Here is a 13123-nt window from a genome sequence, read left to right on the forward strand (position 1 = left end):
CAGCCAAGTTGAATCATCCAATTACCCTCAAATTTGTTTGATTTCTTCATTATTATTTCCCTTTTTTTAATTACTATTTAATTATTTTAGTATTTATATCCCTTGTAGCTTCAAAACGGATTAATTTTCAATTACTGTGATAGCTGACACAAAATCACGATTATCGTGAGTTTTTTGCCTTCTTAGAGAGGATACTTGTTTTAGATGTCTCAAGGTAAGCATGGTGTAAACTTGGCGGAGTAGAATTACTAATTTTATAAGACGTCTTCAAACATATAACCAGAAACCAGCTTCAGCGTTCACGATCCAGGTAAGATTTATACTCAACATATTTAATAGTTACTAATGAGTTACAGGTCCTTTGATGGTCGTCCTAATCGATCACCAAGTTCCTTATTTCCAAAGAAAGAAAATGGCTTGACACCGATCATGAGGTTAAAACTCTTAACCTTCTCTAGCGTTTCTAGATACTCATTTTCTTACAGTCCTTTAATCATCCGTGGAGGAATGAACGGGTATCTTCCGTTAGACTCGAATACCATTAATTCCTCGGAGTCACTCCCTGAAACAGAGATGCGTCGGACTGGGGAAGAACTATTTGGAAACTATACTATTAGTACAAAAGCTTTGGGTGATGAACAGGATAGATCTCCTTTCTCGTCCCTCCCAAAAAAGCGGCGATCACTGGGTGATATATATTATGTTCCCGTTCCAGGTAAACAGCATACATCGTCAGCTGTAAATGGACCTTTGCAAGCTATTGCTACAACAAATAACACCACATTTAGTGTTTGGTCCGCGAATGATTATTTCTGCTTGCTCTTCGGCTTAGGTGGCTCAAAGTTAAATCGGCATAAAATTTTTGATATATTTCCCAAAGCTTTCTCTTCCTATTTATCTTCCTTGATGAGTTCTTTTCCAATTGACAATGAAAATGAACGCGTATTATTTTGTGGAGACATATTTCCTGTTAAAACTGTTGACGGTATACGTGTTATGGACTTCTGGGTGAAAGAAAAGGCGGGTAAATTAATATGGATTATCGAATTTGTTGAAGAGTCGTTTATCGAATTTCATCTCTCTAATAAAGACATTGTAATTGATATGAAAACCGGTGAACCACTCACCTTGGATATTCTACCTTCTCAGTTACCAAAGACTTGGGAAGAGCGTTTGTATATGGGTACTCGTATGTCAACGGGATTAGTTTGTCCAAGCATGATATTCCCGCTTTCTGGAAATACTTATCAATATACTATATTTCATTATGCGGCGGGATTACTTTTTATAAACAGGAATCGGAAAATTGTGTCTTTAAATGAAGCTATTTTTGAATCCATGCTTGGGTTCGGCGATTTACTGACACGGGACATTTCTATGATCTTTCCAGATTTTAATGAAATACTGGACTTATTGCTGGACAGTCATTTCTTAGACCCCGGAAGAGTTGTTTCGGAATTACATGTTAGGCATGCATATTATCGCACAAAGTCATATAATTCTTCTATTGGTGATCGTCCAGAGCTAGTTCATGCTGATGGTCATCGCATTAGGGTGGACTGCCAAATTATATCTGTTTCTCCTGCATCTGACTATCCGACAGAACCGGCTTTTGGTGTGTGGCTTATTTTTGATTCTGTAGATAATCGTGCTTCTAATTATATAAGCTCAAAGCGTTCGGCTGAATTATTGGAAAAGGCTGTTAAGTCTGAGGATACAAACGATCTAGGAGGTCCCGAAGAAACAAGTGATGAAGTTTCATTTCAATGTGATGGGATATGGGAAAATATTCCGCAAAAAATATCTATGTATAATACTGTGAAGGAATTAGGAATCGGAGCGTATGGGCAAGTAAAGCTGGCTAGCTATAAATGCCATAAAGAGCATGAGGTAATTTTGAAATCTATTAATAAGTCCCGGATATTGTTGGATTCCTGGATGCGAGATAAGGAGCTTGGAACAGTACCTATGGAAATAAGCATTTTGAATTTTTTAAAAACTAATCCACATCCGAATATTGTAAAGATGATATCTTTTTTTGAGGATAACGATAATTATTATTTGATAACAGAACCGCAAATGCCAGGAATTGATCTATTTGATTATATTGAAGTAAGACCTTCAATATCGGAAAACGAGTGTAAAGCCATTTTCTATCAAATCGCTTTAGCTATTGGTCATTTGCATACTTTTGATATAGTACATAGGGATATTAAGGACGAAAATATAATTTTAGAACAATCAGGAGTTGCGAGGCTAATCGATTTTGGAAGCTCAAGTCTCACTCGAAAAGGACCCTTCGATACTTTTCGGGGAACTGTGGGTTTCGCTGCTCCTGAGTTGTTGAAAGGAGAAAAATATATGGGTAAAGAACAGGATGTTTGGGCTTTGGGTATTTTACTTTACACAATCGTTTACCGCGAGAACCCGTTTTACAATATTGAGGAAATATTAGACGGTGAGTTGAGGATTCCCTTCGAGATGTCGAAGGAATGTGTTGATCTTATCTATCGAATGCTTGACCGAGATGTTCAAGCCCGTATAACTGTTGAAGATGTTTTACAACATGTTTGGTTTGACGATGTTAGAACGATCAAGTCCTCCCATGTACCTGTGCCTTTAACTCTCTAAAACTAGTCCATTGTTGTTATAAATATTATGTATTAAATGCCACTATGAAACCCATTAATAAATTTGTTTTATGATCAAAAAAAAATAAAAATAAACCTTTGTTGATTTGTGAACTCAAACTTTCCCTAGTTAATTCTTGACAGTATAGCTTTTTGTAATCGACCCAAAATGTCTCCCAAGCAAATAACATCTTCCGATCTCATCCCATGAATAGATTCCTCTATTTGAGTAGTCGCTTCAGACAAAACATGAACAGCATTTGACGGTGTCGATGATTCGCCTAGAGAAGAAATCAAATTCGTTACGCCAACAGTGGGGTCAACCTCCCCGTCAGCACCTTCCGCCAGGAGACTAGTAAACCGTTTCTTACTATTCTCTTTTGAGGCGGATGCCTCAGATTCGGGTTCTTCATTAACAAAAACTCTTTTTTTTGCTTTGGCTGTCTGCGGCTCAACGGATGCTACTTGATTGGGCAAAGCGACGTCTTCAATCCTTGAATTACTTCTTCGTAGAAGGTTACTTTCATGACTGGAATTAAAATCATTAGTAATATCCGTTGGAGGATTTCTCTCAAGGGAAAATTCTTCAATGTTTATATCAGGTGTATTTACATTGGATGAGTCAATGAACTCATCTATGATCGCGGGAGGCTCGTTTACGGTAGAAACATTTGAATCAACATTGCCAGCAACGTCGATATGCTCGCTATCGTCAAATCTTATATCCACGTTATCGCCTTGTACATCTTCAGTGGTATTCACTTTCCTATGATCTTCATGAAAACTTTTGCCAATTTCACCGGTATAATTCTTGGTAGAAGGATTCACCAATTGTACAGCTGCGGCATTCGATGCCATGTTGGAATCATAAGCACTATCTTGAGGCATGGATGAACTCTCCATTAAATTTTGTTCTATGTCAGACGGTTTGCTGGTTTCCCCTACATTCGTTTCTGATGACTTGTTCTCTTTTCTCTTATTAGAGCTGTTCTTCTTGTTCTTTTTCTTGGAACCGCTCTCTTTCCTATTTGACGTAGAAGCTACGCTCGAGTTATTATCATTATTCCCTTCCTTGGTTCCGTTATCAGGTTCTAAGTTTTGTTCTGTAGTCAATTTTTCAAATTCGGAAAAAGATGGTGAGAAAGGCAAACGGATATAATGGTCATGCGACAATTCTATTATTGTCTTCTGTAATTCAATGGGATATTCTTCAGATTCGAAGGACCCCAAAGTTTGGTTCCAAAAATAAATAAACGACACTACAACATCGGCAGCTTTGCTTTTAAGTCCGATAGTAATTAAAGGAGAAAGTTTATCTATCAATTCACTTGGATTTTTCTCAGCTTCAATGATAAGTTTAAGTACGAGTTGGCAAAATTCGATACACTAATGAGGTTAGAAAAGTTAAAGCGAATAAATTTGATAACGACATACCATGTTATAAATCGAACTGCTTCTTAAAGAGTTATCGATGTTTTCCATATAAAACCAACGAGAAAGGCCATCAACTAGCCCAAAAACAGTGTGTAAACATAAGTTTTTCGGGATATTTTTCATGTAGTTTGATATTGCTTCAATGAACAAGCACTTCAAATCCATTTGGTCAGAATCATAAGCTTTTACGAGCAACGTATTATACATATTGATTAGTTTAAAATAACTGTTTCGGTGCTTTTCAAAATCAACAGAATCAAACAATGCCTGATCATTCTCAGCTAAAAATGACAAGAACGGAACTTTCATTATAGCCATCGCAAACGAGAAAATCTTGCTAGATTCAAAACTTAGACCTTCATTTAATATGCGAATAAACGGCTCGATCACCGATATTAAAACTTTATCTTGTCCATAGAGATTGGAAACCGCAATACCATAGTGAATTAGTAGATTTCCAACACTGTCAGCATCACTTATACTGCAATACTTGACGTTCCAATTCAAGAGTTTCAAAACATTTAAATGTTCGTTTCGCAAAAATTCTTCAAAGGGGGTACTTCTCTTTTGCTTGTTTTTCACTTCTATTAAAAAGGCCTCGCAGGCAGACCGAGAAACCTCATGGGAAACTAAAACCCTCGCGAGTATCAAGCTATCATTCCCTGAAAGAGGAGATACACAATCCCAATACAAACGAAGTTTTACGGCAAGACTTAAGTTACTTTCGTCTAATAGCGACAAAATACTACTATAGGCAGCATGTAAAATTGAAAACATTGTTCCATCCGTCAGCTTTGCCATCGAACGCAATAAATATACTAACGGACATATGGATTCCTGGTTACCATGCAAAGAGGGATCCATTAGTAGCAGTTCATTCTTTAAAACGATGTAGGAATTTTCAACGAAAAGTTGTATATCATAAGCTTCGACAGCAGAACGAACCAAGGAAGCATAACGAGTAAGTCTTTCAATGTATACCTCGTCTTTTCGTAATCGTTTTGCGTACAAGAAATTGCGTAAGGACGTACAAATACAGTAAATAGCCTTAGCTGTATCAGCTGATCTCTTTATTTCCTTCTGACCTGCGCTAGACAAGCATTTAACGAATGTAGTCCAAAGGACGAAACTATGTTCATAGCTTATTCCCTTGCCTTGTTTACGGCCTTGGTTCTGTTTTATACTGTAGTTTGGCCTAGCCAACAACATTAATGAATTAATTGGCTCAACGGTTTTTTGACAATTTGAACGCACCCAATTTGGGTTGAGTTTAGGTAATTCCTTGGTATCAATCAGTTCACGCTGTACAAGGCGATCATTCCTCCAAAAGTTGTTCGATGAAGCGTCAAATAATGCAATAAGTATATCAGCGGCTTCAGGCATTGTTTGCTCGCTTTTCAGCGCAGACCTTTCAATAATTTTAATGACCACTGCATCCCAAAGGAGCGAGAGCATCGGACTTGATATTCCAGGCCTTAAACAAGCATAAATGAGAGCGGTTAATGTGCTCATTGCAGCACTTTTCACTGTAGGAAGATTGCGGGTACTCAAAACTATTGCAATAGGCTGAGACAAAAGCGTCAGACGCTTATTCGCCTGCACAAGAGTTTCTGAGAGAGAAAATTCGTGAATGAGTCGTATCCAAGATGTTTGAGCCGCGCATTTAGTTAAGGGGTTCGCACTGTTGAAACAAAGTTGAATAATCTTCAACCAGGCGTTGAAGTACTCCCATGAGGATATGCGTGCACCACCCAAAATTGAAATTACAGCAGCCCAGGCATGAGCTACATATACTCCATCATCTTCTTCAATTACTAATCGCTCAAAATGATTAGAAATTAAGTAAATAAAGGTAGTACCTCCAATTTCAGTATGAAAGCTTGAAAGTATTGAACGAGCTATAAGTTTATCATGATACAAATATTTACTCAAATCTAATGCCAGCAATAACGCTTTTTCACGTATGGGTTTAGAAGCATCCATGAGGCAAGCTAAAAGATAAGGAGCCCAGTCGGTGACTCTTTGAGCAAATGCTTTTGGGCATTGACTCAATACCTTGTTTAGTACAGCTAGGCGCTCTTGACCAACTACCAAGGACGGAAAAGGAAGAGTAAGACAAACAGTTATAATACGGTCGCATAAAGGGGGAATGCCTGAAGGGCATTTTTGACAAGATAAAAGATGCAAATGTTGGGCGGCTAATGCTTTCGTTAGTTGAGAAGATTCTAAAATTTGGAGCGATTGCTCAATAAAAACACTAGCAGTATCAGATTGGATGTGTGAAGAAATTGTTGGATGCCAAAGAAGGACGCTAAGTAACTTATTTGCTTGACAATTCAAGTGGAAATCTGGTTTTCCAGTGTCTAAGCAGGCACTTCTATCAGCTAACAAAAACGAACAAAGTTGATTTAAGAGAAGGAATATAGGATCTTCTGGTAAATTTGGTGTATATGTCTTCAAAAATGATGATAGCTTGGAATAGATTTCAATACGTATAGGGCGTTCTACATGTTCAAGATCCTCAATACCAGATCGAAACCAAGACTGAATGTCATCAAAAGTGTCATTTGCTTCATTTGTGAATCCATTTTTCTGATCATTAGATTCATCTGTTTGTTTTAAACGAGAAAGTGCAGTAGAAGTTTTCAAAATACCGCGTTTAGGAGTTCCATACGAAGGTCGGCTTCCTCCAGAAGAGGTTTCAAGTTCATTATTAAACACTACCTTCTTTTTGCGCGTCAAATTCAAAGTAGGATCACTTGGATTCACGTGTTTTCCATTTGGTGTTGAATGATCATCATCATGCACCTTTTGGGACTCCTTCACAGCATTGTCTTTTCTCATCGCAACATCAGTTAAAAATTCAAATACATTCCAATTTCATGAATTCAAATTGACCAGAGCAGCACAGACTGTGCTTTATTTACAGATGTGGTAGTGAGCAACTTTTTTGCAGCACCCCTCTACTGAAAAAAGTAAACACAATTTTTAGGAAACTAGTCCGACGTGGTCGGTAATGAGGAAGAGTTTATTTTGACATAGAAGAAGTTTAGAAAAATCGATTGGAGTAAGTCTGGTTTCGTAGTTCTGAATTTTCACTTTATTGTTGTTTTTGCTTGTTTACATCCAGGCTTTTGTTTACATTTACCTAGTTGAAAAAGCAAGGTGATATATTTAGAAGTCCTAAAGTGGATAAAAGGATCAAAATAAATAATTTCATGGAATCTTGAATTTCACAAAAAGATTAAATTCATTTCTTGGAACTCATTGTCATTTTCTGAGGGAGAATAGCACTTATTCGACTTTATGCTCAATAGTAGGTGAATTTCAATGGCTTTTAAAGGCTTGTCATATCTATAAATTCTATTGAAGAAGGGTATTTCTCAATACTTTTACAGTTTAAAGAGTCTCAAAGTCGGAATACTGCGAAGCTCAATATAGTAAGCGTTAGCTATTAAGCAATAGAGCTCAGTTTCTATTAAAGTAACTCTTACATAACCTATAATTTAAGTGAATTTATTTAATCCGACCTATGACTTATCCAACTGTAGCATGGATATTTGAAAATTTGAAAGAGAATTGCTGTAGTATATACACTCTTCAAACATCTCTGAATGAAAAAAAAAAATAGACAAGAGGACACTCAAATTTAATACCAGATTTGTAACAGTTTTACATATTTCTTCTTGTCTGTCAATTTGGAGAGAACCACTTGCTGTTCGTCTTGATCTTTTGGACGAAACGAGAGATCCTTGTACACTATTTCATTTTTAATTAGATTAAAGGTTTCTTATTTTTGCACTGTCGTCAAAATTAACAGAAAATTTAAGCCAAAACAGCCTACCAACGGGCAAGGACCGTTTTTATTTTCTTGAAGCAAGCAAACGTCTTCCTATCTGTATTTTTCTATAGAATGCAATTAATTTGAAAATTATTCATTTGGAACCTTAAAAAGACTTAACGATTTCGGATTTAGAAAGCGAACTGTTTGTTTCAGTGAGAATCTCGAGTGCGCATGATTAGGGTAATATGTCTAATATATTAAACCCTTGGTTGGAATCATGGCTATTGGATACTTTGAAAGATGCTGACACTCTTCCTACGTATGAATTCAAAAGCCGTCCCTTACAAATATCTGAAGTATGATAACCTTTTAAGCTTATAAAACGTGCTTCTACCATTATGGACTTTTTTATTAATATTGGAAACTAGTATTTGACATATGAACCTACCATTCATGCGAGATTATCGGATACTAGACATTATATTGAGGTTGAATTTTCCCCCGAGTGTATTCAACATTTGTCAAGGTAAGTTTTCTGAAGTTGACGACGATGGAATCTGACAAAAATTATAGATTTACAGAAAAAAGACTTACTTCTCTTAAAGGTGGTATTTTCTCCCTAGGGTATTTCTCAATTCATCTTATATCACAAGACTCGTATTTATTTCCATGGCTCTACATTGAATCGTTTAATTTTTTTAGTTGCGAAGGTGTTATATTCGGAGAGCCGAAACCCATCATCTCTTCACCGCTCTTTCGTTCGCTATTATGCTCTCCGTACCTTTTTGCTCTTGCAAATGAACTTAATGAACATTATGAACACTCAGTCCTTTACGCCCTCAGAAAGCAAGCTATTAATGGTATAGATGAATTCTGAAAAACTTTGGATCAACTTCTAATTACAATTTTAGGAAATGTTCAAAGGCTTGGGACACTCTTTCTTCCGGTAATGCGATATTCATACAAAGTTTCTCTTTTTCTAACTTTTCTTTAACTACAGAAAGCTATTCAAAAACCGACTAAAATGGCTTCAGATTGTTTTCGATGGAAAACAATGAACAGTTTAGATCTTTCACAATGCCTCATTTCCGATGAGCAATCAAGACTTTTAAATACTGAAAACGGTATGCAAGTTATATGTATTAATAACAATTTATGAAACTGAAAGCCGCTAACTACTTTTAGCGAATACTAATATTGATGTCTGCGTTACCAAACAAATTGAAGAAAACTCTCCCGACAATACCCAAATTAAAGAAGAAGAGGGGGTAGAATTCTACTCTTGGTCATCTTCTCCGAATCTCAATACAAATATCCCCCTATTGACACATCTGGACCAGCAAGATCTTGAAAGGCTAGCCGAAGTAGAACCTGTTTCTGCTTCTGTTCTAAGTGAAAACGAACTAATAAGAAAAATTGATCAACAAAAAAAACCTAATGATACAACGACTTCTATTTCACAACCAGAAATAGATTTTTCTCGAATAGTTTCATCAGTTGAAACACAACGTGAGAGGTCAGGACATATCCAAGACCAACAAGGAACTCCAATCCAAAGATTTGTTGAAATTCCTGACGGTCATATCTCTGACGGTGAAAGTAAATCGAAGCCGCCAGATACTATAGAGTTGTTTGATGCTCAAGAAGACTCGGAAGACGACCTAGCAGAAGTAGAGGAGCTTGAGATATTTCCATCTTTATATAATCAAAAGACTGAGAGAAGCCATGAAACTCGGAATATTAATCCGAAATTTTCAAAAGAAGCTGAAAATTCTATCATTACAAATACGCCGCTTAATTTTGAGAAAAGTTTAGACATGTCGCAGCATGAGCTACGATATCTGCGACGACCGATATCAGATTACAACTTTGATCTTGGTATTCAAAATGAGCTTACAACAATTTATGAAGACTACGTAAAAGAAAATGAGCGCTTGAGAAGAGTTAAAAAGCGACGAAGTCAACCGTCTGCTCAAACTTCGCTAGAGAAAACGGATTCGGAGAATGCCTTCCTTACATTTTATAAAGACTGGATTAGGATAGCTAAACATCGAAAAGAAAAAGGAAACATCAAGATTCAAAGTAAAAAGGAGGGTTAATACACTCCTGATAGAGCGAGGATGCTCGTTCCCAATGGTACCGGTATAAACTGGTTTCCGTCAGACATGTAATATTCATTGCTATGTACATTAAAGTTGCATTGATAAAAAGAAATACATATTTTGTTACCACAATCACAAATAAGATAACTAATAGCAAATAGCTTCATGGTATAGAAGCCGGTAGGGTAGGAGTGAATGTGTGATCATAGGAGCAAATTCATATCAAACATCGAAATATAAATTTAGGAACAAATAAGTTTTGACATAAAAATCGCATATATTAGTAATTTCGTTCATCCTAGCATGCGCATGTGCCGCCAGATGGTGGATTTGGCCAAGATTCTGAAAGATTCACACCTCGAGGAGCGTTTCCTCTTGCCTGATTAAGCTTGTCTTCAAGAGGTAACTTTTTAGAAATTGTTGTAAATAGCTCGTTTACATTTTCAGCAGTTTTGGCGGAAGTCTCAAAGAACAACAAATTGGCTTCAGCAGCATAGGCTTCAGCATCTGATTTCTCAACAGCTCTACGCTCGTGAGCAAGATCTAGCTTGTTTCCGGCTAATGCGATAATAATTCCCTCTGGAGCTTGGCGCTGTAATTCTTTAATCCATGATTTTGCTTTTTCCAAAGAAGACTAATATCCACAAGTCAGTCAACGTCATTCAAGAGATATCTTTGAATTACTTACAGCTTGAGTAATATCATAGACCACGATTGCACAATTAGCATTGCGATCTAAAATTCGTTTTGTTAGCAGATTTTCAAGAGTGCATTCATTTATATGTATATATACATACAATACATAGGGGCTAAGGATTTATAGCGTTCCTGACCAGCAGTATCCCTGTAAATGCGTTAGTATTCATGAAAACCAGAAAACAAATACTCCATACCAAATCTCAAGCTTTACAGATGTACTGTCGTCTATGGGAACAGTTTGAGTTAAGAAGGCAGCTGTAAATTTCTAGTTAGCAACATAATTCTGATATTGCCGACGAAACTCTCGTCAAAAATATCTACCTCCAATAGTGCTTTCTCTGTAATCTATAACATTGAGTTAGAATCGTATTATTTTACTTCTGATACAAGTGCTTATTCATACCATCGAATTGATCTTTTACGAAACGAAGAACGAGACTACTCTGTACGCAAATACTGTAAGCGATCGTTCAGATATATTAAGGAATCCTTATTTACAAGAAACATACTTTTCCAACAGCGGAATCACCTAAAAGCACAAGCTTTTGGTTCACAGTAACGACATTTTTAGGCACTGGATTACTAGCCATCTTGAAATTCACTCAGTAGAACTAACAATTGATGGAAAATAAACAATCCTTGAAATAAATTAAGATGATGGTAGATGGCAAGTTCGTATACGCCGAGGCGTCTCAAATCAGGTTCGCTTAGGAGAATACGGAATCCGACCACATTCCTTTATCGTGACTAAAGCAAACGACAATGCAACGTTAGTAAACAAAAAATAGATGAAGACGTAGTTTTTGGTGAAAAACGCGAATGGAGTATATGACAGGAAAAGTATAAAAGAATTGCTATTTTCTTTCTTTCAGGAGAGGATTGAACAAATACAAAGGGTAGACTTTGGTTGAAATATACATAGAACCAACAGGTCATTCACTAATTTGGTAGTACATGCAGTATCTTATCCCCAAAACGTATAAAAACAATTTCTAAACACTTAGGTCCTATTTAACGAAAGGAACTTTCTTTTGACAAGTCAGATAAAGATTGAGTTGTATACAACACTTTTTAAGGCTTTCCAAACATCTCAGCACAGTACAACCCTGTAAACGAAGGAATCCAATTCCAAGAGGATCTACTAGAGAATGACATCTTCAGAATCTGACGTTGAAGACTACATGTCTATGAAGTTTGATTCTGCTCCTTCAACGTTGCTGAGCAACGAGGAAAAGCGAGATGTAGAATCGAAAGAACGAGGTTTCCAACCAAGTCAAAAGACATTAGAATATGAAAACTTTAAAAAGGCAATTTCAGAGTCCGTATCTGAAAGATCTGCGGGTTCGAAAAAGGCTCTAGAAATGATGAAAAAAATGGGTTACAAGTAAGTTTACTGGACGGGGAGGGGATTATTTGGATGTGCGTTTTCACTCTCTACCCGTACAAATGTCCTATGACATGCATTTTATTACTAGAGACATACCAGCTAATACCAATGATATAGGTCCGGTTCAGCATTGGGTGTGGAAGAAAAAGAAGAAGAGGAGCCTTTATATGTTGAAAAAAAGCAAGACAAGGGTGGTATTGGTTACGAAAATGACAAGAAACGACGATTAGAGGACATCATAAAGGAAGAACGTCTCGATATAGAAAAACAAACGAAATCGATCAACGAATTTTCGACTGAGAAATCAAAGGAATATTTAGAGAAGAAATTGGCGAATCAGTGCTCTTCTGCTCAACGTGTTCTCGAAAAACTAGAGACCAATGAACTTGAAAAATCCGGGTTGGAAATGACAGCTGAAAAGGCGCATCCATATTATCGTTCCTTACTATTAAGAAAAGAACAGGATTTAGAGGAAAGAGTTAAACGAAAACGTCTTGCTAGCCGCGTCCCGCTCGCCCAATTGGAAACTGCATCAGGATCAGATGTCCCTGAACAATTGGAATCAGAGCCCACTAAAATGGATAAAGAATTTCATTATTTTGAATCCCTAACGGTAAGTCAGCCTAGAATTCTCGTTTGTGAAGAACATATAAAACACTATAAAGATGGACCTATACTGTCATAATCTGCGACGACTGCTTCTTGCTGTCGGTTTTCAAAAATGAATGATTATTATTCTACGTCTGAAGATGATTTTTCGTTAACTATTGCTAACGTTATTTGCTAGGAGCTGGAAAAGTTGAGTACAGTTTTACTTTATCTTCGAAGAAAATACTTTTACTGTCTCTACTGTGGATTCAGTTACGATAATTTGGAGGATTTGGAAACGAACTGTCCCGGTGTTTACGAAGACGACCATGACTGATTCAGGATAGGAAATGTTAAAGGGTAATGAAAGCCTCTTAGAATAATTTATTTTTGAAAAATATAATAACAGATTGTTTTCTTTTTTTTCTGTCTTCCTTTTTCTTTATTCTTAGTATGCTGATATCGTCTAAGATTCCTCGTACTTGCATGTTTCTTCTAC

The 13123-nt window shown here is 36.7% G+C and overlaps 6 protein-coding genes across 6 annotated transcripts; 4 read left to right on the forward strand and 2 right to left on the reverse strand.

The window, feature by feature from the left end:
- Positions 1–37: 37 nt before the first annotated feature.
- On the forward strand, positions 38–2748 carry SOCG_04507 (CAMK/CAMKL/PASK protein kinase Ppk6). Its single transcript, XM_013162253.1, has 3 exons — positions 38–214; positions 262–310; positions 357–2748. Exons 1-3 carry the CDS (start codon positions 205–207, stop codon positions 2629–2631), a joined length of 2334 nt encoding a protein of 777 aa, XP_013017707.1. The 5' UTR covers positions 38–204; the 3' UTR covers positions 2632–2748.
- SOCG_04508 (telomere length regulator protein Rif1) lies at positions 2366–7061 on the reverse strand. Its single transcript, XM_013162254.1, has 2 exons — positions 4065–7061; positions 2366–4016 (listed from the first exon to the last, which is right to left on the reverse strand). The coding sequence occupies exons 1-2, from the start codon at positions 6906–6908 to the stop codon at positions 2757–2759; spliced, it is 4104 nt and encodes a 1367-aa protein (XP_013017708.1). The 5' UTR covers positions 6909–7061; the 3' UTR covers positions 2366–2756.
- A 1337-nt stretch (positions 7062–8398) lies between these two features.
- Positions 8399–8725, forward strand: SOCG_04509 (meiotically up-regulated 169 protein; the record flags this gene model as incomplete). Its single annotated transcript, XM_013162255.1, has 1 exon — positions 8399–8725. One exon carries the CDS (start codon positions 8399–8401, stop codon positions 8723–8725), a length of 327 nt encoding a protein of 108 aa, XP_013017709.1.
- Positions 8726–8770: 45 nt separating this feature from the next.
- SOCG_04510 (uncharacterized protein) lies at positions 8771–9947 on the forward strand (the record flags this gene model as incomplete). Its single annotated transcript, XM_013162256.1, has 2 exons — positions 8771–8972; positions 9034–9947. The coding sequence occupies exons 1-2, from the start codon at positions 8873–8875 to the stop codon at positions 9945–9947; spliced, it is 1014 nt and encodes a 337-aa protein (XP_013017710.1). The 5' UTR covers positions 8771–8872.
- SOCG_04511 (GTPase Ypt5) lies at positions 8962–11361 on the reverse strand. The gene is made up of 7 exons (XM_013162257.1): positions 11159–11361; positions 11053–11092; positions 10971–10994; positions 10844–10904; positions 10748–10794; positions 10639–10685; positions 8962–10584 (listed from the first exon to the last, which is right to left on the reverse strand). The coding sequence occupies exons 1-7, from the start codon at positions 11237–11239 to the stop codon at positions 10249–10251; spliced, it is 636 nt and encodes a 211-aa protein (XP_013017711.1). The 5' UTR covers positions 11240–11361; the 3' UTR covers positions 8962–10248.
- Positions 11362–11385: 24 nt separating this feature from the next.
- SOCG_04512 (RNA-binding protein) lies at positions 11386–12961 on the forward strand (the record flags this gene model as incomplete). Its single annotated transcript, XM_013162258.1, has 3 exons — positions 11386–12033; positions 12154–12649; positions 12824–12961. Exons 1-3 carry the CDS (start codon positions 11798–11800, stop codon positions 12959–12961), a joined length of 870 nt encoding a protein of 289 aa, XP_013017712.1. The 5' UTR covers positions 11386–11797.
- Positions 12962–13123: the final 162 nt, after the last annotated feature.

This window comes from Schizosaccharomyces octosporus (genome assembly GCF_000150505.1).
Source record: "Schizosaccharomyces octosporus yFS286 unplaced genomic scaffold supercont6.1, whole genome shotgun sequence".
Classification (NCBI taxonomy): domain Eukaryota; kingdom Fungi; phylum Ascomycota; class Schizosaccharomycetes; order Schizosaccharomycetales; family Schizosaccharomycetaceae; genus Schizosaccharomyces; species Schizosaccharomyces octosporus.